This window comes from Chiloscyllium plagiosum, chromosome 18 (assembly GCF_004010195.1).
Source record: "Chiloscyllium plagiosum isolate BGI_BamShark_2017 chromosome 18, ASM401019v2, whole genome shotgun sequence".
NCBI lineage: Eukaryota > Metazoa > Chordata > Chondrichthyes > Orectolobiformes > Hemiscylliidae > Chiloscyllium > Chiloscyllium plagiosum.
Window position 1 is genome coordinate 18,069,323 of NC_057727.1, and position 27,744 is coordinate 18,097,066.

At 39.5% G+C, this 27,744-nt stretch overlaps 2 protein-coding genes across 3 annotated transcripts in view; one reads left to right on the plus strand and one right to left on the minus strand.

Moving 5' to 3' along the window:
• LOC122558900 (kelch domain-containing protein 8B-like) overlaps positions 1-27,744 on the minus strand; it is a 141,319-nt gene that overhangs the window by 5,315 nt on the left and 108,260 nt on the right. The gene's annotated exons all lie outside the window — the stretch shown is intronic.
• LOC122558902 (uncharacterized protein C3orf84-like) lies at positions 9,572-23,356 on the plus strand. Of its 2 annotated transcripts, XR_006314267.1 has the most exons (5): positions 9,572-9,642; positions 9,765-9,878; positions 13,916-13,993; positions 20,121-20,683; positions 23,314-23,356. XR_006314267.1 is itself a non-coding variant. In XM_043707835.1 (4 exons), the coding sequence occupies exons 1-4, from the start codon at positions 9,616-9,618 to the stop codon at positions 20,598-20,600; spliced, it is 699 nt and encodes a 232-aa protein (XP_043563770.1). In that variant the 5' UTR covers positions 9,572-9,615; the 3' UTR covers positions 20,601-23,108. The 2 variants fall into 2 exon arrangements, 1 of the variants encoding a protein (XP_043563770.1); XM_043707835.1 differs by lacking the exon at positions 23,314-23,356 and having other exon boundaries at positions 20,121-23,108.

Consider the following 27,744-nt stretch of genomic DNA (forward strand, 5'->3'; position numbering starts at 1 on the left):
TTAAACTGATATAAGCTAACTGGCACATTCAGCTTAACGTCAAGGCTGTGCATTCAAATTCCTCTCAAGAACCTGACCATTTAAACTAGATTGGTGATTCTGTATACTACGAAGGGATTGTGAAAATGTTGGAGATAGTAGGCTCCATTTTAAAAGCGGTTTGGGCACAGATTGGATAGCTGGCAAAATGGCAGGAAAAAGCATCAGGATAGGATCCAAGTTCATCTTGCCCCTATGATACATTGCCAGTGGATGTTTGTACAGCAGTCGGCAGACTAACCGAGCCACTTGTGTGGCTAATTATTACCTGCCTCCTTGGGGTTCTAGCTCCATCATGTGGGCCTCCTGTCAAATGTGAAGATTACACAGATCTGTGTCAAATTCATGCCTCCCAATGTGTTCCAAAAGAGAACAGTTCTGAAGAAGAGACATACAGAAGTCAAAACATTAACTTTGTTTCTCTCTACAGATGCTGCCAGACATCCTGAGTTTCTCCAGCATTCTCCATGTTTAGTTCATATTTTCAATGTTCACAGTATTTTGCTTGATTTTGAATGTTCAAAACGGACCCTTCTTAATGACACTCCACAGCCCATTGAGGTACCCCCTGGTTGCGATGGTCATTCTGCAAGCAGCATCATTACAGTTACTCAGTAGTACCTTCCTCCTCCAAAATAATTGTCAGGGCCTGCTAGCTTGTTACCCACAACCCAACTCAGCCATCTTGAATTGTACCACACCATTAAAACATTGGCCTTTATTCTGTAGTGGACTGATTATAAAACTAAGGAAATCTTGCTAAACTGTACAGGGTGAGACGATGGCTAGAGTACTGTATATAGATTTGGTCTCCTTATTTAAGGAGACACATACTTGCATTGGAAGCAATTCTGAGATTCTAACAACTCTGGTGAAAGAGATCATGATCCATCTCAGCCTTCTCCAAAGGAACAATACAGATGCTAGTCTTCAGCCAATTCCACTCGCTGCACATGATATCAATAAATGGTTGGATACAGCAAAGGTATTGAGCCCTGATAACATTCCTGCAATCGTACTGAACACTTGTGCTCCAAAACTTGCCACACCTTAGGCAAGCAGTTCCAGTGCAGCTACAAGACTGGCATATACCCGTCAACCACCCACATACATGAGGCAGGACAAACCCAAATCAGCAATTACCACGCTACCAGCCTAATCTTGATCATCAGAAATGTGATAGAAAGGTATCAAATGGTAGTTAAAAAGGAATAACCTGCTCATTGATCCTCATTTTACTTACTTAGTGTGGAAATAGGCCCTTCAGCCCAACCAGTCCACACCAACCCTCCGAAGAGCAACCCTCCCAGACCCATTCCACTTACACTACGGGCAATTTAACATAGCCAATTCACCTGACCTGCACATCTTTGGACTGTGGGAGGAAACTGGAGTAGACTCACGCAGACACAGGGAGAAATGTGCAAACTCCACACAGATGGTTGCCCAAGGCGGCAATTGAACCCAGGTCTCTGGCGTTGTGAGGCAGCAGTGCTAACCAGGTCTCTGGCGCTGAGGCAGCAGTGCTAACCACTGTGCCACCGTGCTGCTCACTCATGTTGGGTTTCACATGATCACTCTACTCCTGACCTCATTGTGCCAAAGTACTAAGAAGAAAAAAGCTAAACCAGATATGGAATAAGAGTGAGTGACTTTGACATTAAGGTTGCAGTTGACCAAGTTTGACTGTATAGCATGCAAACCAATATTTTTTCATCGTATGTCAGTATATGTGGCAATAATAAATCGAATCAAATCAAGCCAACTGAGCAAACATAGAGACAGTGAGGGAATCAGTGAGAAAACTCTTTGCTGCTTGGAGTCACATTGGACACAAAGGAAGATGCTGCCATTGTTGGAGGCCAGTCATCTCAGCTTCAAGGCATCTCTGCAAGAGTTCCTCAGGGGAATTTCCTTGACCCAAACATCTTCAGCTGCTTCATCAATGACATTCCATCCATCATAAGGTTTGAAGTAGGGATATTAGCTGATGACTACACAAAGTTTAGCACCGTTTATCACACTGCAGATACTGAAGTAATCATATCCAAATGCAGTAAGATCTGAACAATATTCAGGTTTGTAAACAACAGGCAAGTAACATTCATACCATTCAAGTGTCAGGCAATGGCCATCTCCAACAACACAGAATCTAACCACTGCTCCTTGATTTTCATTGGCATTACCATCAAAGAATACACCTGACCAGATGCTGAACTGCAATAGCCATGTAAGTACAGTAGCAATATGAGCAGGTCAAAAGCTAGGAATCAAGCAGTAAGTAACTCACCATCTAACTCCCAAACCCTACCCAGCATCTATAAGGCACAAGCCAAGAGTGTGACAGAATAGGCTCCACTTGTCTTATGAATGCAGCTCCTATTACACTGAAGAAACTTGACAGCATCCAGGACAAAGCGTCCCACTTGATTGGGACCTCATCTACAAATATTCAGTCACACCAATACTGACACTCAGTAGTAGCAGTATGTACATCTACAAGATTCACTGCAGAAATTCACCAAGGCTCCTTAGAAAGCAACTTCCAAATCATCCAGAGGGAAATAGGCAGCAGATACATTAGCACTTGCAAGTTCCCAACTGCCAAGACACTCGCCATCCTGACTTAAAAATATAATCACCATTCCGTCATTGTTAGAACCCTGAAATTCCAAAATTGTATTGTGAATACCTATAACAAGTAGACTGCAGCAGTTCAAGGTTCATCATCATCTTTTCAAGGGCACGTAAAAATAGGCAATAAATGCTCGCTCTGCCAATGACGCCCACATCCTTTTTTTTTAAAACAGTTCGCTAACTTGATTGTTGGGATGAAGAGGTTGTCTTATGAGAAAAGGTTGAGTAATAAGGGCTTATAAGCATTGGAGTTTAGAAGAATGAGAGGCACGCTTGTTGAAATGTAAGATTCTGAGCAGAAGCAACAGGACAAATGCTGACTGGATATTTAACCTTATGGGAAAATTCTTAAACTAGGGGTCTCTCATCTAAGATAGAAAAGAGGAGGATTTTCTTCATTAGTCTTTAGAATTATTTTCCATAAAGGTGGAGGCTGAGTCACCAAAGATGCCTAAGGCTGAATTAGATAAATTTTTGATCAAGAATTATGTGGAATAAGCAGGAAAGTGGAGTTAATACCACAGTGACAGTAATGGGCCAAACGCCTTACTACTGTTCCTACTACACATATTCTGCATTGGATATCTAAGTTTACCACAATCTGTTACAAATTACATTTAATAAATGTCCACTGAAACCTTACAATTGCTAAATCTCCGATTTAAAGATTACAGAAAGATCAAGAATGCTGTCAGCTGCTACAGGTACATGAAAATGAATAAGATGGAGTAAACATCCTCACTAAACAGGTTTAAGTAACAAATCTCCCACGGGAATTTCAGGTTTCTATGATCACGAAACATGTCATGTTTAAAATCCACTCTCCCTTAATTAAATGCTGCTTTTTAAACACTGCCAAACATCTATCACTCTCTCATTTATCAGTGTTCTAAAAGCTGAATGAAGAACATCATTTATTTATACTTGAATCGTTTGTCTTTAAATTTTGTCAGTTTCTCTGAAAACAATACACACAGCATGATGTTTATATTTTGACAGGCAGATGGCTGATTTACTTTTCATAAACTGACTTTGTAGTGCTGTTCATTGTTTCCCTACCTTTTTTGAAATCTCTCTGATTTGTCCCCCCTGTCCCAATCTGGTTGGAGTAGACATAGGGGGCAAAGTGAAGGGACATTCAGATATTCTACCTAAATGAACTGGGGTGGGTAAGTAAAGCTCCTTCCATCCTCTGTCCTATTTACCCAGTATAAACAAACTGAGCTGAAACTTGAGGGGATGGCGATTACTTGATGCCAATGATTTACACATTCTCTCCGTTTCTCTGTGGGATTTCCTCTGGGTGCTTAGGTTTCCTCCCACGGTCCAAGGATGTTCAAGTTGCGCGGATTCGCCATGCTAAATTGCCCATAGTCTCCAGGGATGAGTTGGTTAGATAGATTAGCCGTGACAAATGCAGGGTTATGGGAATGGGGTTGGGGATGGGGACAGGTTAGGATAATCTTCAGAGGGTATGGTGTGGACTCGGTGAGCCGAAAGGCCTGCTTCCACACCTTATGGCCTCGACGATTCAATGAGTTCAGACGCTACCAAGTCCTGAAGCAAATGTGCTGACTCAATACTAACAACGATGTACGTCTTGCGTCAGATTTCGTGAGTGCCAGTGTTCACTTGTGGCCCACCTTGCTGTGAACTTGGTGACCCATTCCCAAGTGTGTGTTTAAGGCATGCACCGAGTGTTCGCTGGGTTGACAACCAACTCCCACAAGTTGGCAGCTCCAAGGTGACCCGAGCAGTTTAAGCGTTCGCAGGTGCTAAGATTCACCTGCAGTTTCTATTCCTTCTTCTTGGAAGCTGCGTGTCCTCTAACCGAGGTTTGAGCCCTCTGTGTCCATTTAATCTTCTACAACTACCCTCTTTCAATCAATCAGACGGACTACTGCAAATTGATGGTGCCCCGGGTAACAACACCGCGCGCCGCGGGAAAGGCGGGAAATGAAAACCAGCGCGTGGCCCAGTGAAAGGACACTGAGCATGCGCAGTGACAGTGATTGACAGGCCTGGATGTCATGTGCCCGCCTTCGCCGATTGGGAAATCCAGTTTCACGTTCTGCAAGCGCGTGAGCTGCAATGAGGCAACGCCTTTCGCACGTGTACAAGATAGAGGCCCATCATTATTTACCAGACGTTTATGATCTCGACAAGATTATGCACTAAAGTTCCTGCACATCATGATTCTGAACCTACCCACCGTCTCTGTAATCCAGAAGCAAACTCCTAATGGTAAACAGATCGGTATCAGAAATTGGTTGCTATTATTTTCAAACACAAACCAATGGAAATAAATAATTGGTTTACAAACTTTACTTGTTTACAATCCTTACGATGGGCCCAAAGGACTTACGTAAAGATAAAATACAGCGGATGTTGGAAATCTGAAACAAGCACAGAGAATACTGGAGAACTTAGATGGTTGGCATCAGAGGAGAGAGAAAAACAAAGAATTAACGTATATTTCACCAATGGACTCTTGCACAGTAAACAATTATGTCATTAATTAATGGATGTTTAATCTCTTAACAGTATCATAGGACTTTAAAAACGACTATACCTAAAACATTTTACAAAAACTTTCTTGTTATCAGCTAGCATTAAGGATCCGTCCTCCCAGCATTTACCCTTGCATGTAGCTTCCTTGAAGGATTAAACACGACCCACGTATTGGGTATGTACTCATACATTTATGTTAATGGGCTGATCAACAAATGTGACTTATTCAAAGTAGGATAATGTTAGTGAAGAAAATTTTATGAACAATAGCTTGTTTGACACAATTCCATTAACTTATGTAAAATTATTGGCTTCCAAGACATGAAATGTAAAGATTTCAATGAGCAGTTTCAATTAATATATTAAATTGTTCTTTGCAATATGGTTAACTAACTTAATGTACACATAGAATTACAGATACATACGACAGTATTAACATTGTGTAACATTGCAAAGTTTGCAGATAATACCAAGTTGGTGGGTGGGTGAACTGTGACGAGGATGCAGAGATTCTTTAGCATGATCTGGATGTTGGGTGAGTGGGCAAAGCAATGGCAGAGGCACTATAACTTGGACAAACTTGGGCAGATGCAGCAGATGGTAAAAAAGGCAAACTGTATGTTGGGCTTCATTGCAAGAGGTTTCGAGCACAAGAGGGATGTGTTGTTGCAGTTATACAAGGTCTTAGTGAGACCACACCGAGAAAATTATGTGCAGTTCTGGTCTCCTTTTCTGAGGACAGACATTCTTGCTCTTGAGGGAATGCAGTGAAGGTTTACCAGGCTGACTCAGGGGATGGCAGGACTGATGTTTGAGGACAGATTGACTAGGTTAGAATTGTTTTCTCTGGAGTTGAGATGAGTGAGAGGGGATCTCATACAGACTTATAAAATTCTAATAGGACTAGACAGGGTAGATGCAGGAAGGATTTTCCTGATAGTGGGTGCCTCCAGAACCAGGGGTCACAGTCTGAGGATTTGGGGTGGATCATTTAGGATAGAGATGAGGAGACATTTCTTCTCTCAAAAAGTAGTGCGGCTGTGGAATTCATTACCACAGAAAGTAGTTGATGCCAAAGTATTTAATGAGGAGGTGGCTAAATATAGCACTTGGAGCGAATGGGATCAAACGTTGTGGGGAGATAGCACAACCTTTGAGCTCAACAACAGCCATGATTGTGATGAATGGCGGAGCAGGCTCGAAGGGCCGAATGGCTTCCTTCTGCTCCTATCTTCTATGTCTATATCTCTATGTTAGTACTCCAATTTGTACACTACTCTCTGCAGAAAATGCTTTCCAATATAATTCAATATAATGGATACGGAAGGGGAAGTTTAAAAGTAAATTGTAAGATGATTTTTTTTTATGTTGTCTTTCATTAAAATCAAAATAATAAGTGTTTTAGATTAGATTCCCTACAATGTGGAAACAGGCCTTTGGCCCAACTAGTCCACACCAACCCTCCAAAGAGCAACCCACCCAGACCCATTTCCCTCTGACTAATGCTTGGGCAATTTAGCATAGCCAATTCACCTAGCCTACACATCTTTTGATCTGTGGGAGGAAACTAGAGCAAACCCACACAGACACAGGAAGAACGTGCAAACTCCACGTAGACAGCCACCCGAGGCTGGAATCAAACCTGGGACCCTGGTGCTGAGAGGCAGCAGTACTAACCACTGAGCCACCATGCCACCCTTGAAAGTGAAAAACAAAACAAAGGATAATGACCAAGTGAGGGGCCATCAGTAACAAATAACTAGTTAAAAGCAGCAAGAGATTTATTGTTAGAAGATTGGAAAAAAGTAATATATTTAAAAATTAGACCAAGCATTTAAGCCAACTCTCTCAGACACAGGAAGCAGTGAAGCACGGATGGAGTGCACTGAATTTGTTTTGCCTGTTATACAAAATATTAAAGGCAAAATAATGTGGATACTGTATATTCTGTTTGTGTTTAGTTTACTTCACACTTAGTAGAAAGGCCCAATTCTCTCCCTTTCAAACCTTAATTTATACCCTTTTTGACATTTTGTTTTCTGCTCAATAACCCCTTTGACTCTTGCACTGGGCTTTCTACCATCACTCCTTCTCTGTCTCTGTCAAAAGTAATAAAAATAACCTATTTTATGACTCATTTCAGTTCTGAAGAAGTCATGCCAGACTCATGAGCTTCTAGATGGTAATGGTTGTGGGTTTTGAAGGTAGTGTGCTAAGAAGCTTGGTAAATTTTTGCATTGCATCTTGGTAGTACATATTGCTGCTATTGAACATTGATGGTGGAGAGAGTGGATGTTTCTGGATGTGTGCCAATCAAGTAGCCTGTCATGGATGGTGTCAGGCTTCTAAGTGTTGTTGGAGCTGGACTCATCTTGGCAAGTGGAAAGTATTTTGTCATACTCCTGACTTGCGCCCTGTAGATGGTGGACAAGATTTGAGACTCAGAAAGTGAGTTACCCATTGTAGGATTCTTAGCCTCTGATCAGCTCTTGTAGCTATAGTATTTACATGGATATTCCAGTTCAGTTTCTGTTCAATGGTAACTCTCGGTTTGATTATATTGGGGTATTCGGTGATGGTAATGTCACTGTATGTCGAGGGGCAATGATTAGATGCTCTCTTGATGGAGATGGCCAATGTCTGGCACCTGTATATCATGAATGTTACTGATTATGCAATAGGAACTGTGTAATTAAAGTAGTTAGATCCTGACTATTAAAATGTTAGGATGCTGATTATTTATGCAATAAGATCTCGTTGTTGATGCAATAGGCAACAGACTGTTAATGTAATGGTACCATGATCAGTAATGTGGCAATATCCTGAATCTGAAAGTAATAGGATGCTGTTAGTGAATGTAATAGAAACCTGAATATTAATGTAGTAGGATTCTGGACATTGATGAACCCAGATCTTCATTGTTGCTCTATAGTTCTGATTATTACCATAATCAAATCATGTGAATTTATTGCATTATCATCCTGTACCTCTCCCTCTTCCAGTTCTGAAAGGTCGCCAACCTGTCCACTGATGATGCCTGTCCTGCTGTGTACTTCCAGCACTCGTTAATTTTCCCTCATCAGACTCATTATTGACTCGTTCTTGTCCTTTAGTGTACTGTGAGCACATTAAGAGATTTCTTGTTTGAATCTCGAGTTAGCACAACCTACCTACAGGGGTATAATCCATTCACTGATTCAGCTCTATCTGGAGAAGACACTCCAATCCTGGTCATTCACCGACGCAGTTGCATAAGCAATCTGCTCAAACCGGTTCACAGTGCAGCAATAGCAAATCGATAAATGTTCTTGTTGCAGCTAACTCAGCAGCGTCCTGAAGGTAACTGGCGACAACTGTACACGAGGACAATTGTGCTGTTAATCATAGAATCCCTAGTACGGAAAGAAGCCATTCGGCCCAACGAGTCCACACCGTCCCTCCGAAGAGCATCCCACCCAGCCCCAGCCCCACAACCTATCCCCTTAACCCAACATAATACCATGGCTTATCTACCGCTGTACACTACGGACAATTTAGCATGGCCGATCCACCTAATTTGAAACTTTATTGCTGGAACAGCGCAGCAGGTCAGGCAGCATCCAGGGAACAGGAGATTCGACGTTTCGGGCACAGGCCCTTCTTCTTTCGGCCTGTGCCCGAAACGTCGAATCTCCTGTTCCCTGGATGCTGCCTGACCTGCTGTGCTGTTCCAGCAATAAAGTTTCAACTTTGATCTCCAGCATCTGCAGACCTCACTTTCTCCTCGATCCACCTAATTGTATTCTGTAATAGCTCACATGTCTGCTGGTCATGAAAATAAACCGTCGCTCTCTTGTCCAGCTATCAGAATCTATTACTCTGTTAAGGTTTGAGTTGAAGCGTACAGATAGAATTTGACTTGTGGGAGAATGCAACGGAAGGTGCTACAGTCAAGTCTGATTAGAATCAACACAAGGTTGAGTTTCCTGGCGTTCATTGTATCTGACTTATCCTTTTATTGGAGTGTGAGCAGCGGATATAGTTACATATGTCCTCAAAATAGTACCCCCATACCCCTTTCTGTATAACTCCCAGTTTCTCTTGCTTTCTCTGTCTCGCTGCCTGACACACAATATCATGTTTGTTTTATCAAATTGTACATTTTGTATTTCCCTTGCCCTTTCATGAGATCAATTGATAGACGGATTTTACAAATAGACTTTACATGTTTTGAGGTTATTTTACTACTGGTGTTTAGTTTGAGCAATTAATCGAAATTTACCATTTCAGTCATGTTAGGTTTACAAGTATAAATTTGCAGTAACAAATCGGTCGCGCCTCTTCAGCGTGTAGTTTAGCAACCGAGTAAACGGTGAACATGAGCTCTTTGTTAACAGTGCTTCCTAGGAAACCAATCCTACAAAGCTCAAATAAACTTTATCAGACACCATGGCTGGAGCCATCACTGGGTCTTGGGTAAGCAAGTCACTTTGAAAATCAATGGATCTGTGCATGCCTTAGGAGTCCTGCATCAGGAAACCCCTGCTGCGCCTTTCTCACTGTTCAATTACCTTTCCCGCTGTCTTTCGCTCCTACAGTTTCCGACTGGATTTCATGGACATGCCCGCAGTAAATCACGGAATGACATATTTCAGGAATACAGACAACGGGCCAAGCCACCCCCTCCCGAGAAACTTATAAAACGACTCCGGGTGAGTTTAAATTATTAGTATCAATCACATTGACCAAAACAATCCCATACATTATTTGGCTGTTGGGCGGGTAGCGGAGATCAGCAATTGCTGTCTAGTCCCGATTCGCGTGTTTTCTGATTGCAATATTCTCCGTTTGCAATCGATATAATATTTTGTAAATAACTGCAAAATCACCGTTAGTCCGCGGGTTGCCAGTTTATTAGGCCATTATGTCAGAAGAATGTTTAAATTTAGGAGATTTTTTTACTGTTTGGAAATTATTAAATACTTTCCCTGATTATATGTACACTGATCAGAACAATATTTAGGATTATAAGTTAAATAAAGAAGCAAGGCATGGCCAAGGTGAAATAAAGTTGACTAGTCTTAACTACTCCCCACAGCCCAAAACATGAACAAGAGTCATAAAATGAGGCTCTTGTGGCACAGAACTACTAGTGGTGGTAACCTTGTTGTTCAAGGTAACAGGGTTTATTGCCACTGTATACTTTCAGCAAAATTACTGTGTGGAGCAGCAGCTCTGAGGAAATTTCCAGTCACCCTAATCTGTAGAAACTCTGCAGCCCATACAGTAAATCCTGTTCACCTATCATCTCTATCCCCCCTGCCCAAATATTCCACTCACTAATGCCTCAAAGTTAAAATGTTCATCCTCTGCTTAAATCCTTTCACCTTTCAGTTATCTCCCATAGATTTACAGGCTGCACTATCTATTTGGCTTTAAAGTATCCACCATTTCAATCTTATGCCTTCAGCCATCCACTGTGAAAATGCCTCTCCCCTCTAAACTGCTTCGTGAAACTCATGTCATTGACCAAGCTCTAAATTCCTCCTCTGGGTTGTTTCATTTTGGTCTGTTTTATGATGGTTAATTCAGACTTATCAAGTTTATAAACAGACCTCTTACATATTAGCATTGATCTCCCTCTGCATCTGCTCTGAAGCTGTAACACTCTATTCTGCACTCTGTTCTATTACCCTGGTGTATTTATGTAAAGTATGATTTGTCTGTTTAGCACACAAACAATACTTTTCACTGTATTTATCACTGTATGTGACAGTAATAAATCAAATCAAATCATGTGAATTCATGACAAGCCAACATTTAAAGCCCTTCATTAAGTTGAGTTAACCACATTGTTGTGGGTCTGGAGTCACATGTTGGCCAGACTAGGTAGAGAGGACAGGTTTTCTTCCCTAAGGTTTTGAATTAGTGGTGCTGGAAGAGCACAGCAGTTCAGGCAGCATCCGAGGAGCAGCAAAATCGACGTTTTGGGCAAAAGCCCTTCATCAGGATTTGCCCGAAACGTTGATTTTGCTGCTCCTCGAATGCTGCCTGAACTGCGGTGCTCTTCCAGCACCACTAATCCATAATCTGGTTTCCAGCATCTGCAGTCATTGTTTTTACCTTTCTTCCCTAAGGGACATTTGTGAACCAGATAGGTCAATTTTATAATTACTGACATGTTTGTCAATGAGCCAGAGTTTAATTCTAGTTTCTTTTACTGAGCTCAAATTTCACCATCTGGTTTAGTAGGATTTAAACTCTTGCCCCAATACATTAGCCTGGGGTTCTGGATTACTAGTTCAGTGACATTACCTCTGGACCACCATCTCTGTCAAATAGTTTGTGATTTTGTTCAAAATTAACATTTGCACATTATTGTTGTAGAGTAAAACAGCAGTTTGCAGATATCAAAATTAAACTTGATTTTTTTTTAAAGCTAGCCTAATGGTTACTATGGTGACTGGTGATTGTCTTAAAAACCCACTTGGTTTGCTAATTTACTTTAGGGAAGGACATCTCCTATCCTATTCTGATTCTAGACCCACAGCAATGTTTTGGCCTCTTAACTGCCTCCTAGGCAATTAGGGATGAGCAATAAATGCTTGGTTAGCCATATCCCATGAACAAATAAAATAAAAGCATCCCATGTTGTTCCCAATAGCCTGTCTTTGTTTAAGCTTCGGGTTTAATATTATTAAATACATTTCTCCTAACTTCTCTCCTTACAATCTTTAACAAAATTACAGTTTTACGTTGATGTACCGATTTTCCAATATGAAGAAATTGTGCCCTCTTCACTTTCATAATTATAACAACATCTTCAGATTATTGTAAACTAATGCCACTTTACAATTAAGGAAGAGAGATCTGCAAGATTTCATAGTCTTGTTCATAACATTTATACAGTCACAGTTGCGAGGAAAATCCGAGCTTCCTTTTCATGCAAAAGTGGGGGAAATTTTCGAACCAATTTGTTAGATGTCTTTGACTTAACAAAATTAACTAAGTAAATGAAACATAAATATATTGAGGTGTTTGTAATACTGATTAATCATAAAACTCAGGAATAATTTGAAGTGTCATTTACAGGTAATCTATGCACAAACTCGTCAGTACTCATTAGTGATATAATCCATAATATCAGGGGTTTAGTCATACAAGAACAAAGCACCAATTCATCTCATTTGTGTCATGCAGACTTTTTTCTAATTACCCATCATGAATAATCCATGTGATTATTACTCACAATTACTCATTAATAAAGTTTAGACTGTACACAGAAATATTAAAAGGGTTTTGCTGTTTTCACTTTGTAGCGCTTAAAAGACTGAAAGTCACAGTCCTGTGTAACATTTATAATATAGCAAAATTTTGTGATGCTTGACCTACAAATTAACCATGTAATGAGGTAGAAATTTGACCAAATCCATTTCTTTGTGTTCAACCATAAGACCCAAAACAAGCTATTGAAGAAAATGGTTTCCAGCTATTACAGACATCAAACATATATTTTTTATCACAGTGAACAGGGAATCCCGTGGAAAGCGTGAACATGAAAATAAATGTCATGTTATCAATCCAAAACACAAAGTACTTGATTCCAGTTAGCTCCAAAATATTTGCTGATATCAGGGATATTCACCAGACTGCAACCCCTAAATATTTATCCCCATCTTATGTGCTGTTAATGGGAGGTTTTTTTCCTCTGGCATGTTTCTATTCAGGCATGAACTTTCTGAAATACTGTACTTTGCCATAAATTTGAAATGTTTCAATTGGCTGTTGCATGAGTTATCTTTTACAAGACTGCTTTCAGAGGTTTATAAGGGAGATTTTTGTTTCAGTTCAAAGCAAGTACAATATTGGCTTTGTAGCTGTGCCAACTGCCCAATTTCTACATTAGCAAAGCTCAGGTCACTTCTAGGTTTGGACCTTACTTTACTGGCAATTGTGCACTTTTCATACTCATGTCATTTCACCATGAAAATTGCAATTTGAATCCTGCAATTGTTCCCATTTTGCATATTTTAACAAACTCCTGCGTAGGTTTGTGCATGATTACTACCTGTCCTCTCAAAAGCCTGTCTTAAAATTGAATGAGGCTGACAAGTGAGCATGTAAAATCTCTGTTCATCTCCTGTTTCTCAGGTGATAAATGAACAACCAGCAGTTGAAAATTTTCCTTGAATAATCATTACCACAGGCATTTAGTTAAAAGTGAAATTTAGGATGTGAAGTCAATATTACGTGAATGTCAGCAGTAACAACAGGAATTATGTAATGGATTCTCTTGAAATGTCACATTTGATGGGTGAAATTTGAAACCCTATATTAATGCTCTGAAGAAGCAATTACTTAGTGAATTGCAGCTCCAGTTTGCTCCTCCACATTTATTCATATTCCTTGCTTGAGAATTAGATACACCTCTTTAACCTCCTTGCTATCATGTGTGGTTTATGGCCACACATGATAGCAAGCTAAAAGGGACAATTAGAATCTCTTCCATACTCTTTTTAGTGTGTGGCATTAGGGCTCACAGGATGCCATTTGGCCGACTTGATTCCATGCTGGCCTCAGGAGACCTCTCCCACAATCCAATGCATGGACCAGCTCACCTTAGCCATCATAGATGGCCATATTTTAATGAGTGACCCAGTTAAATGTTGCATATTCTGTTGTACACTGTAGTGTCTCACTGACCACCATTCAGTTTCTTTGACTAACATGGGTGTTACTCTGGTTTCAGGAGAACCCTTTGAAACACAACTTTTCCAAACATGATAGTCGGCAAGTGTTTCACGACAGTGCCACATATCTGGAGAATGTAAGTCTAGAGACCGATACTTAATGCAGCAATAATGTCTGTAATTTACTTGTCACCTTATGCTACATTGCCATTAGCTTCTTTATTTTTAATGATTTGATGGAATTGCCTTTTCAACATGCCACAGAAAGTTCAGTCTTGTAGCTAATACTACTTTTTAAATAATCTAATCGCTGTTGATGCAATGCCAATCAACTACCTTGGCTCAAAATGGGAACAGTTTCAAGTTTTCAATCTCATTCTGCATGGAGTCAATCTTTGTAAGATTTTAAAAATGTGACATTTTATGTTTTAATTCATTACTACAACAGAATGCCTAATATTGCAATTGTACAATCCAGGCTGTACTGTTCCAACAACAAAATCATAAAGTTAAAGAATTGTGATATTAAAAAGGGGAAATTGCAATACATAATTCCTGATTCACACTAACTCCACTTCAGGCTGCGTTGAAGTTTGCAAGAAATATAAAACAAAAACCATTCAAGAAAAGGATGGAACACAAACAAAAAGCATGGAACTAAAATAACTGTAAGCTTGCTGCGGCAACCTTCTAATGTGCTTCACAATTCATGCAATGCTTTTGAAGTGCCGTGATTATTGTAATTCGGGTTATCACTGTTGCTATGTATTATCACAACACAATATAACCTTGAATGATATGTTGATATCAGTAGAAATAATTTGCAGTAATCTATATTGTTAAATGTTTTGTGTCTCTAAGGTTCAAGTATATGATAGTAACACTCCCTCAAATTCCAGTACCAAAAATTGTTGACACTTCATATCAGAGACCCAAAACAATTCCCAGAATAATGAGAATGATTTTAACTTTTGGGTGGTTTACCAGTATTTCACACTGGCCACCAGCCACCATCTGGAAAGGAAAGACAAGAACCAGTTCAAAGTTTGGATCTCATTTGCACATGGTAGGCGAGCTGCTTCATCTCAATGCAGCTTGCTGGTTTCAGACAAATACAATATCAAACAGTCCAAACAACACTCGACCAGTAACCAGGAAAGCCCTAGAGAGGGAGGGTTGCAAATGTGATGGATCGGCATTCCAGGTGACCCTCAGTACTCTCTGTTTGCCAGTAATCTTTTGAAAGAGGCAGAAAAACATTGGAGATTGATCATCAGGCTATTTCACTGAAAAATAATTTTGAGAAATTTAACTCTGATCACCCAAAGATAATGAGAAACAATTTCTAGAAGATGACAGTAGCTACAAGCTACTTACCTACATACCACTTATCTTTTGCACTGAGCAACATCACCCTCCGCTAGGAATTTATCCATCTTCATGTCGAACAGTTGCAGTGAGTCTGCATCTACAGCATGGACCAATAATTAATTCCCAAAGTCAATGATCCTTCATAAAACTCTTTGATATCTAATCTAACTCAATATTGTTATGATTCATTCAAATTGATGTGGTAAATCAACGACATGTTTTATTTCAGTCTCGCTGGATATAGCAGAGAATATAAAATGGGACTACAGGGTAATTGATAACAATTGCTTACTCCAATGAGGGGTTCTGGAGTTTAAAATATGTTGTTATGATCCACTGGGTAGTGAACTATAAATTGAAATCCTCTACTCCCATAGCTATACCATATGCTAGTTTCTTTAAAAGAAAGGACAGTACCCCAACTTATATGACTTTGAAACCAAGTTTTATTGAAAGCAAAGACCACGTTTCTGTACGAACCAAGAATTATTTCTTACAAGTAATTTGACTTTTAGCTACAAGTAAACAACGTATAAACTATTGGCACATAATAGTACTACCTAAAAGTCTAAACCCCCCACCACCCCAAACTCTCCCTTTCTTTGACTCTCTTACTCACATGAAAAATAGACTGATCACCGTAAAAAAACAGGAAAGCCAGTTCGGTAGTCTATGCTTCCAGATTCTGATGTTGACATGACCGCCCTTTGGCTAACCAGACCCTTGTGGTTCAGAAATCTTTATTCTGGATGCTTTTGCCCGAAACGTCGATTCTCCTGCTCCTTGGATGCTGCCTGACCAGCTGTGCTTTTTCAGCACCACACCCTCTAACCTGCTCAGTTAGCTGAAAACCAATCTACTTGGCTTGTAAACATCTGCACACAATCACAAAAATAGAGTTCACAATAGGTATGAAATTCCTTACTGTGAATGCAAGCATCCTGGTAAATCCCCATTTTTAAAAATAATTTTAATACTGGGCAGAATATTTTTATACCTTGAGCGGCATAAGCATTGGTGAAAAAGTTCCCATTTTTCCCTCAGCAGAGAAAGGATTGCTCTCTTTTCTATCATCATATCCATGAGCACCTCCAAGTCTTTGTCAGGGATTTGAGGAGCTAATTTGCCTTTCTCTGCCATTTCTTTGAGGATAATGGTGGAGCACCAGAGTATGATGGCCAGTTCATGGTTCCAGCATCTGAAATGGTGTATAGCTAGGGGTTAAATATGGTGCCATTGGCGCAACTGTCGCAAAATACCCACAGAGGTGAGCACTTCTGCCTCGGCTGCTGGATGATTTCATGTGATCAGCAATGAAGAGACCAATGGCAAAGTAATGAGGTGAAGAGCAGAAGATTGTGGGAGAAAAATTACATGGGCCATGGTGGACTATATGTCATGAATCTTGCTTGAGGAAAACATTCCGCAAATGCAAAAGAAAAATTCACCCCAGTATGCTGTATTTTGTTATATATTTAATCCTCTTAGCTGTATATCATAATATTATTTTTCTATAGCTTGTCAGTTGTGAGAGATCATCTAGATCTCTCACAATAAATTTCAAAACAGAGTCTAACATGCAGTACAGATGCTTGGTGTTATAGCTCTTCCCCATGCATAGCATTCCAGTTATCTGATATAAATATCATCTTCCCATTCTTCCAACAATCTAGGTCAGGTTGTAATTTTATTTTCCAATAAAAGCTATGATACCACCACATGTCTTGATGACATCTAGGAATATGAGGGCAGCACTCCAAATACTGTTGTCTAGATCATTAATACAGATTGATACTGTTGTCAATTCTTTTTTCAAACCCATCAAAATTGAAAGGTTTTCTACAGCTCTAAACATTTGCCAGACCAATAAAATACAAAAATATATTAAAATATCAGGATACTTGTACAAGCCAGCATTTGTTGCAAATTATGTAGGTATTTAAATCTACTTACCTTTCTCTAACTTGTGCATTCCTACTGATATCTTTCTTTACAATATCTCAAGTTAAGCACTGGGAGATTCAGAGGAACACAATGAAGGAGCTACAGGAGACTTACACAATTCCCTTTGATGGATACTGACATTCAAGGAGTCAAAAGTCAGATACCTATAAAAGTCATCCTAAACTCCATAAACAGAAACTCACTTCTAACACTTCTCTTTTTGACCTTTCAGAATATTCCCACACACCGAAGTAAAGCTTGGCATTTCTTTGACATTAATTTTTCATTTGCCATTTTTACATATCCGTTTCACCAGAGCATCTTATATGTAACCATTGTAAATAAATAATACATTTAAAAATATCTTCATTCTTAACACAATAAATTCCCGAATCTCTGGCTTTGTGCAGGTTTAGCGGCCTTTGTTTCTTTTTCCCTTGATCACTAATCTGGCCCATGGGAAAAAGTATCAATGCTGAGAAAGCTAGCGGAGCTCACAACTGTAATCTAGCTGGACAGACCAACTGTGCAGTTTCAAAGTTTGCACCACAGAAAGTAAACATTAATAAAACAGGATTCTGGCCATAAGGTCATAGACATAGACTCATACAACATGGAAACAGATCCTTCCTTCCAACTAATCCATGCCGAATGTAATCCCAAACTAAACTAATCCCATCTGCCTACTCCTGGCCCATATTCCTCCAAACCTTGTCTATTCATGTGTCTATCCAAAAGTCTTTTAAACATTGTAATTGTACCTGCATCCACCACTTTCTCAGGATGTTCATTCCACACGTAAACCACCCTCTGCATAAAACATTAGCCTCATGTCTTTTTTTTAACTCTCGCTCCTCTCACCTTAAAAATGTGCCCCATACTCTTGAAATCACCCATCCTAGGGAAAAGACAACTACTATTAACTCTCTCTATACCTCTCAGTATTTTATAAACTTCTATCAGATTGCTTCTCAACCTCCTACGCTCTAGTGAAACAAGTCCCAGCCTTTCTTTACAACTTAAACCTCCAATACCTGGCAACATCCTGGTAAATCTCTTTTGAACTCTCTCCAGTTTGATAATATCCTTCCAATAACTAGATGACCAAAACTGGACACAGGAATCCAGAAGAGGCCTCACCAATGTCCTGTACAACCTCAACATGACTTCCCAATTCCTACACTCAAAGGACTGAGCAATGAAGGCAAGCATGTCAAATGCCTTTTTAACCATCCTGTCTATTTGTGACACAAACTTTAAAGAATTACATACCTGCACCCCAGGTCCCTCTGTTCTACAACACTGCCTCAGGCCTTACCCTGAATTCTATCCTGTCAGTCATTTCTGAGCTGAATATGAAAAGGCTATCAACTAAAAACTCAAGCAAGTGTTCACTGATTGAAAATTATATCTGTGCAGGTCTCCAGTTTAATAATATCCTTCCAATAACTAGATGACCAAAACTGGACACAGGAATCCAGAAGAGGCCTCACCAATGTCCTGTACAACCTCAACATGACTTCCCAATTCCTACACTCAAAGGACTGAGCAATGAAGGCAAGCATGTCAAATGCCTTTTTAACCATCCTGTCTATTTGTGACACAAACTTTAAAGAATTACATACCTGCACCCCAGGTCCCTCTGTTCTACAACACTGCCTCAGGCCTTACCCTGAATTCTATCCTGTCAGTCATTTCTGAGCTGAATATGAAAAGGCTATCAACTAAAAACTCAAGCAAGTGTTCACTGATTGAAAATTATATCTGTGCAGGTGCAGTTGGGCTGAGATGCCTTTCTCTGGGTACAAGCAACAGCATTGTTTTCAGCCAGTGAGTACACAGAACTTTGGTCATGTAGGGAAGGTCACACATGTCAGAAAGCATTGACAGGGAGTAGGTTCCCAAGGTTGGATTTTGATAGGAGCTAAATGTCCATTTACCAGAAAGAAGCACTGTTCAGATCTTCAAATTATTGGGGTTAATGCTGCAATATTAATCGGGAAGTGATATAATAGCTGGGAAACTTGGATGAATAAGTTTAGGAGCATGATTTAACATTTTTAAAATTCTCTTTCCTGGCTCCAGCAAGCCACACTAAGAGATTTTCTGACTGGATAGGTAGACATCCAGTACCAGGCAAGAGATCAATTTTGGACATCAGAGGGTGTGTTGGATATGTAGTTGGATGGAGAATATGGAGCTAATTGCAGAGTAATATCCAATTGCCTGGTTGAAAACAGCTACACTAAGTGGACCAGAATGAAGCATTCCAACTCCTTTTGCCTCACAGGCAGAGTTGGCAGAGCAGTGACGTGTTCATTTAGCAACTCTTATCCTCTTCATCTGTCAGGTTTCCAAGGTCAGTACTGAATCTGGGACCGGGATAACATTTTAGATGTTAAAATGGTTTCCTGACCAACTTGCTTCCACCGAGTAGGTTATTCACCTGGCATCCAAACCTATTGCTGTTAAAACCAGAAAATGGCAGTTGACTTTCAAAATTTCTTTATATTTAGCTTTTCACTTTTCCTCATCACTCTCCTTTCCCATGCTTCCTCATACATCCTAAGGCTTCCCATTCTGTTGTCTCAATTAAATAACTTTATTTTTATTTGTACTACTTTTTAATGGGCAGATTTTTGCAAACTCACGTGTTCTACCACATGAGTCCTTTGGATTTCATGATTTTTTTAAAAAGTAAAGCTGTATATGGTAAGAGTACTGACAAGGGATATACTTTTAGTTAGAATCAAGTTTCTATTTTTGCATGGTTAAAGAGAAGTTATAGTTGAAACGTTAAGCGTCAAAACCCTGGATAAGACTCTCATAAGTGTGTTAGTTATTCTGGGATCGCTTGAAGATATTTAGCCTTATTTAACAGTTTACTTGGAGATCCTCAATACAAATACTTTAGAAATAATTAACTGATTTACTTTCCCTTTTCTGTAGAGCAATGCTATAAGTCGGGCAAAAACTGCTTTTGGAAGAAGCAGTGAATTTAAGAAAGATTTTATTTCCTGGATTCCGATTCAGACTGACAGACAACAACAATGGCCATTAGTATCCACATACAAAGCAGATTTCTGGCATCACAGAAATCTGCAATCCACAGATGTGATGATTCCTCAGCTACTCGTCCCACGAGGTCGACCACTGATAACAGCTGTTCATCCTAGATCAGAAATAATGCAAACGACGTATCGCCAATTCTACAGCCACTGCCAGCCGAATCCAAACATTTATACAAATGTCTTTACTGGACAAGTGCAGAGTTCACCCATGGAAAAGGAAGCAACATTTGTCTATGTGAATCCCAAACCAAAGACAGCAAGTGGAACATGTAGAGCAAGATCTTTATTGTCACAGTGTTCCACTGTTGCTGACTGTCTTTCTTGGCCTGTCCCAAAACCAAATGCAACAAATGATTGAAAATTGAATGACAAACAAATTAGTACAAGACGAAAACAAGTTCATCCCAGACCTTCTCGACAACTTGATATACTGGGAAAAAAGTCTGTACTTTATTTTTTAAGTTTGCCTTTTCAGGTAATTTTAGGGAATTGAATGAGGAGACAGTTAACAAATAATCTTCTATATGTGGAAAATAATTTACATGGAGTCTTGAGCCAGCAGCTATTTATTCTGTCACAATGCAATAGAATTGGAAGGGGAATGTTTTGTAAAAGCTGTGTATTTTCAAAGGATTGCTGAAAGGTTGCTCCTAATTAGGCAATGCATGGCTACACACTCAGAGTAAGAGACCACAGAATGTTGGTTTGGGAACTGTGGGTTAGGGAAATGATTTCTGAATTTGAGACTGAGGATAAATTTTGGAGAGAAGTGGGAGTTTTACTTAATATTTGGTTATGGTACACCTGGCCTGCACTTGTTTGCCAACAAAGGATTCTGTAAATCCACTGTTTGAGTTTGATTCCACTGTCCTGACATTTCTCATTTTGATCACAATTTGTGAAACATATTCTTTATGAAGATGTCTCAGACCCCATGTTTTTATTTATCCTGGAAACACCAGAGTAGGACAGATGGTGAATTGCAGGAACTAACTCAAAAGTGAATTGGATTAAATGAGCATAATGTGGAAATAAAGAAGCAGAGGAAATTTAATATAATCTGGTCCAAGTTGCTACACATAAGCTGGATGCTACACATGTATACTGCATGGGTTTTGCTGAGAGCTGAAGAAAAAAATGGAATGAGAGCCAGACTGTAGTAAGTTTGTCCGACTGATGTAGGACAACGATTAATCAAACCAAGTTGGTGTTAACGTGTATTATTACTGGGTTAGTAGTCCAGAGCACATAAATTCGAATTCAATTATTGTAATTTGATCATTTAAATTCAATTTTAAAATTTTGGAACAAAACAAACTAGTATTCATAAAAAGTAATCATAAAGCCAATCTCCTTTTTAAAAAATTGCTTTATTAATGTTCTTTCAGAAAAGGAACCTTACCAAGTCTGGTCTATTTTCACATTGTTATCTTTCCTAATGCAACTGACTCTTAACTGTCCTCTGAAGTTGTCTAGCAAGCTATTCAGTTGTTAGACCAACTAGGGATGGACACCCACAATTTGAGGCTGAACTACAAAAAAAAAGCTAAAACAGTTAAGCATAATTGATAATTATTCATGATCAAAATGTACAGTGCTCTGATCAGACCAACCCTGGAGACTGTGTTATGACCTGGTCACTGAGACACAAAGATTTGTTCAAGTGCTTGAGATGGTTCCAAAAGGGAGACTCAAGAGAATCCTAGTGACTCAAATATAAGCAATTGCTTTGAGTTGAAACTTTTCATCTTGCAAAAATCAGGACTGAGATGCAAGAAACCTAACATGGAAAGAGAACTATATTACAACAAGAGAAGAGGGTGCTGATTGGTTGCACCATAGTTGGCATGGAGATACACAGGAACAGCACCTGCCTCCCCCACTGACTTTTTACTCCGAATCTCCAAACATGCCCTTATAAAATGTGGAAGATGCGGGTGCTTTAATTCAGCCATGCTTTAAGTAATTGAGGGATTTGGCTTCATCCATGTTATTGACTCAAAAATTAAGCAACTGAACCCAATAGGGCAGGGCTACTGCTAATTAGATAACAATGATATTTTTATGGCTTTAGACTTTAAAAATAATATTCAGTGTAAAACTTACCATCCTATGCTTAACCAGAATATTTTTATTTTATTAATAAGTTGATATGTTGAGCGAAGTCCTTATCATATCAAAAATAACTGACACAAGGATATTGAGCTGTTATGTATGGTGTTACAATCATCCACTTGGATGTTTGTTCCAGCATTTCCCAATGTGATAACATATTGTTGAAAACAAACAAGCCACTTAATCTATTAAGAAGCAAAAGGCAGTTTCAGTTTAAACAGGCAACAAGTTTCCAGGCTCAATCATGCAATCAAAGGTAGCAAATCATAATCGGTGAGTCAATCAGCACCATTCTGATTGTGGCTCTTTGTATTCAATTTTATCGTATTGGTAGAACCTGTGAGCTCAAGTACTTGCATCTTCACTTGTGAAGTGGTTTGTGGCCTGGGAGTAGCTGAGTAACAATACTAGAGAACTTATGTGTCATTAACAAAGTGGATTAAGACTCTACTCAATGCACATCTTGCTGTCTGTTCACTTTGTACTGCATAAGTATGTTTCCATTATATCAGCCCATGTTTGACCAGTATGCTATCCATCTTGCCTGTTCATTGCAAGAAGTACATCACACTTCTTCCTCCTAGTTTCCCCATTATATTAGCTACCTGACCATTCAGTTGATAATTATCCCCAATCCATTTGGTTCTGAGAAATCAATGGTACTCATCTTGCCAGTCATTCATTACTAGGTCATTGCTTTCCTCATGTCTTCTTCAGAGGTCAGAGTATATTTTAGAGCTTAAAAATGTGTTGCTGGAAAAGCGCAGCAGGTCAGGCAGCATTAAAGGAGAAGGAGAATCGACATTTCGGGCCCGAAACGTCGATTCTTCTTCTCCTTTGATGCTGCCTGACCTGCTGCGCTTTTCTAGCAACACATTTTTAAGCTCTGATCTCCAGCATCTGCAGTCCTCACTTTCTCCTAGTTGATTTTAACCTACTGCGAATTCTTTTGCAAGGATGCCTTCCTTGAAGAAGCTCTCCTCCTCCCTCTACAAGGATCTCAGTGAGTCCCTCTCTCACTGCACCCCCCAGGTAATCTCTTCTGCCCTGAAGCTCTTCAGCCACATCCTCAAACAGAGTCGCTACCACAGCCCCATCTCCTTTCTCAGCACCTGTCTACGGAACCGACTGACCCACATGGACTCCGGACTACGTTCAGACCAACAAAATTTGGACCCAACCAGGACAACTAGTACCTACAACAAATCCGAAGCCTCCAGCAACAGACCTCCCTCCGGATCCTCCGCTCCAGCTTGCAGCCATGCGCCGCTACCTACATTCCCTACAGTCCAGCTCTACCCCAGCTCAGGACAACACTCTCACAGACCTGCAAAGGTCCTTTTCTTCATCCACAAAAGAATCCATACACTAAACAAACAGTTCTTTCGAGCCATATCGGAAATTAAAGACAGTAAGTACCAAAAACTTTCATGTACTTAACCCCACACTCGAGATTCCTCAAAAAATTCCTGAAGAAGGGCTTATGCCCGAAATGTCGATTCTCCTTCTCTTTTGATGCTACCTGACCTGCTGCGCTTTTCCAGCAACACATTTTTAAGCTCTGATCTCCAGCATCTGCAGTCCTCACTTTCTCCTAGAGTATATTTTAGTGTTGATTAATTTATAAAGATATTTTGATAAGTTCATTAATTTAAAAATATATTAACTATTAATTAAGATAGTCTGTGATTTGTATACCTTTTATCTAGATTATTTTAAACAATTTAGCTGTTCACCCTGTCAGTATAGGAACAGAATGCTGAAATTATTCTGTCAGTTCCCTTTCATGTTTCAATGATGAAAAGCAAATGATAATGCTACTTTTACCATGGCCTGATGTGTCCAGAAAAGCTTAAGAGATTTAATTAATTTAAAGGTGAAGTTATTAGCTCAATATTCTTGGTGTTACTCACTGCATATGCTACACGTCTCTGTCTCTACACCTCATCTTTCCAAAAAGCTGTAGCGATAGCTATCTTAGCAACTGAGAATGAAATATCTTTGTGCATACAGGCCAACTTGATCGGTCTCACTTTCAGCTAACTGCTGCAATACAGATGTTTAACATCATATCACATTGTAAACAGCATCTGTAGTCAATCTGTATTCTCTAGGAAGATGTATTTAGCAGTTTCAAATCCTACAGGAGCTCTCATATTTCATTATTTCAGACTTTATTGAGACAGTGTAATTGAAAGTACTCAGTAGCCAAAAATATAGTGGCTCACCCAGACCCATTTCCCTATATCTCACACTACAGGCAATTTAGCATGGCCAATTCACCTAACCTAAACATCTTTGGACTGTGGGAGGAAACTGGATCACCCGGAGTAAACCCACACAAACACAGGGAGAATGTGCAAACTCCGAGGTGGGAATTGAACCTAGGTCTCTGGTGCTGTGAGACAACAGTGTTAACCACTGTGCCACTGTACTAATGTAGTGCAGAGAATGGCTACATAGTTGAAAACAATCTGATATAAGATAAATAATGGGAAGCTGAAGGTATGCGATAAAGGGTGCAATATAACAGTGCATATACAGCAAAATGATAGATGATACAGTGGGAATAGAGTGTACAGTGGCAAAATTATGGCAGATACACAGTGGGAGGTAATATGATACGAAATATACAGTTGGGATGGACACTAAAAGAGCCTAAAAGCTCTTGAAAACATCAGAAAAGGGAAAGATCCAATACTAAATCTCAGAAATTTTTAGTCCATTTTAATTTGCTTAAACACCCTGGCAAAGTAACAGGGCTGCACATATTGCCCAACCTGAGTTGCACTATGAGAGTGATGATGGTTCTTCAAACTAAGAACTTGAGAAAGGCAGATAGTAATAGTATATAGTGAGAGGTAAATGATAGTAGGTGTATTATGAGGTATAATATGATATGGAATATAAATTATTAAACAATGTAATAGAAGTAATAAAGATTAGTTTACTTACAGTGTGGAAACAGGCCCTGCGGCCCAACAAGTCCACACCAACCCTCTGAAGAGCAACCTACCCAGACCCATTTCCCTATATCTCACACTACAGGTAATTTAGCATGGCCAATTCACCTAACCTAAACATCTTTGGACTGTGGGAGGAAACTGGATCACCCGGAGTAAACCCACACAGACACAGGGAGAATGTGCAAACTCCGAGGTGGGAATTGAACCTAGGTCTCTGGTGCTGTGAGACAAGTGTTAACCACTGTGCCACTGTACTAATGTAGTGCAGAGAATGGCTACATAGTTGAAAACAATCTGATATAAGATAAATAATGGGAAGCTGAAGGTATGCGATAAAGGGTGCAATATAACAGTGCATATACAGCAAAATGATAGATGATACAGTGGGAATAGAGTGTACAGTGGCAAAATTATGGCAGATACACAGTGGGAGGTAATATGATACGAAATATACAGTTGGGATGGACACTAAAAGAGCCTAAAAGCTCTTGAAAACATCAGAAAAGGGAAAGATCCAATACTAAATCTCAGAAATTTTTAGTCCATTTTAATTTGCTTAAACACCCTGGCAAAGTAACAGGGCTGCACATATTGCCCAACCTGAGTTGCACTATGAGAGTGATGATGGTTCTTCAAACAGTAATTGTAAGTGAGCTAGCTTGATAGATGACTTTACAAAACAGTAGGAATCAAGCATAAAGTGTAGGACTGGATTCACATTTTACTTAGATCATGTAAGAGTAGCAGGTCCTTTAATTAGGGTCGAATTTAATACCCACTCCTGAGATGAGTTTGGAGGTGGTGGTTGACATTTAGTTGAGTGGAAAGATTCATGTAGGGCACTACTTTCTTCCCATCTCTGTCCTGTTAAATCTGGGGCAAAGGTGCACTATGCTTTCCTGAATGGTACTAATTGAGCCTGTTAAGTTGGTCATTAATGCTGGGCCTCATGACACTGTGGTTGGTGTACTCTGCCTGCAAGACGTCCAAAAAGCAAACCTGACAATAGTGAGCTGCCAGTGGGGATCCCTCATTCAAAGGAACTCACATGAAAAAAAGACCTTAGATCAGAAGGGTGGACTGAGAGATAATGGCAGGGATACTATGAGATCCATTCCCTTTCTCTTACCACCAAACTGTTCCTCCTTCCTCTCAAATGATCACACCCTTCTACCTCCAACTTGTCCTCACTCATCTTTTGCCTGGGATCTTCCCGTGATTCTGGGCCTCTGGTGGGCAGTGGTGTAGAGCTGTCCGTACAACTCACAGCATTACTCTGGCCATTCTAACTATCTTAGAGTACACCAAAATTTCCCCTCCCCCCTCCATTACAGTGAATGGCCATCATGATATTCCTGCATTTAAGCCAGTTTTCACATGCTGTAAAAATTTGTTTAACTTGAAAATGAGACTCTTGATGTGACAGTGATGTAACTTATATGTCTACGTTCAGTCTGTAATATAGCTATATAATTTATTATCAACCAGTTGGGAATTTGTATCTCTAACTTAGAAACAGATGGATAAACACAACCTGTTCATAAGACTATTTTAATGCTTTGATTTTTTTAAATTTTGGAAGAGATGTTTAATTTAATTCACTTAAATCATAGACTATGACACAATACTGTGATTGCCTTGAATAACTAAATGTCATTGAGCAACTGAGCTGTGCCTGCACAGTTCGATAGAATCTTCTTGAGAATGTCACATTCAGATGAGTGCCCTGTAATTGAATTAGAAGTATGGAAATTTGAATGTTTGAGAAATTTTGAAGTTATTAACAACCAAATAGGATGAGATTGCTATTACAGTAATATGTACCTGACCAATAAAACAATTTTTCTAAGTTTACTATAATTCATGTTTTCATAGACTTGAAATAAATAATTAAGTGGTTGCATAATTAAATTCTAATTATGTTATAGGTAATGATATAAATACAATATGTTTCCAAATAAAATGCCTTCTGATTACCTGCACCAATACTTTTAATTTAAAAAGCATAGTTTCACTGAAAACAGTGAGTTTTTTTTCTGAAAAGGTGATTGTAATTCTAAGTATAAGAGGCTGTAATTGTTATGCAATTTTTTCATCTTGGTGAAACCTGCCTGTTTCACTTATCAGTCATTCTGGGGACTCAAGTAGTGCGACATAGGAAAACAAGCTCCTCAAAACTTGGACTGCACCCCTGTCAGTGGGTGCAGTTCCAACAGCAGCCACCACTTTGCTGCTGTCGCTTTCAATGAATAGCTGGTAGCCTTCAGTTAGTCAGCAATTCTCAGGAATGGGACCTTTGCTGCTGGGATCCTTAATCCCAGGGAAGCCTGCATAGGCCAGAAGTTCACTCAGGCTCCTTGTAAAGCCTCTCTTAAATCCAGGTCCACTAGGATCTCAAAGCACAATGGCATTAGATACATG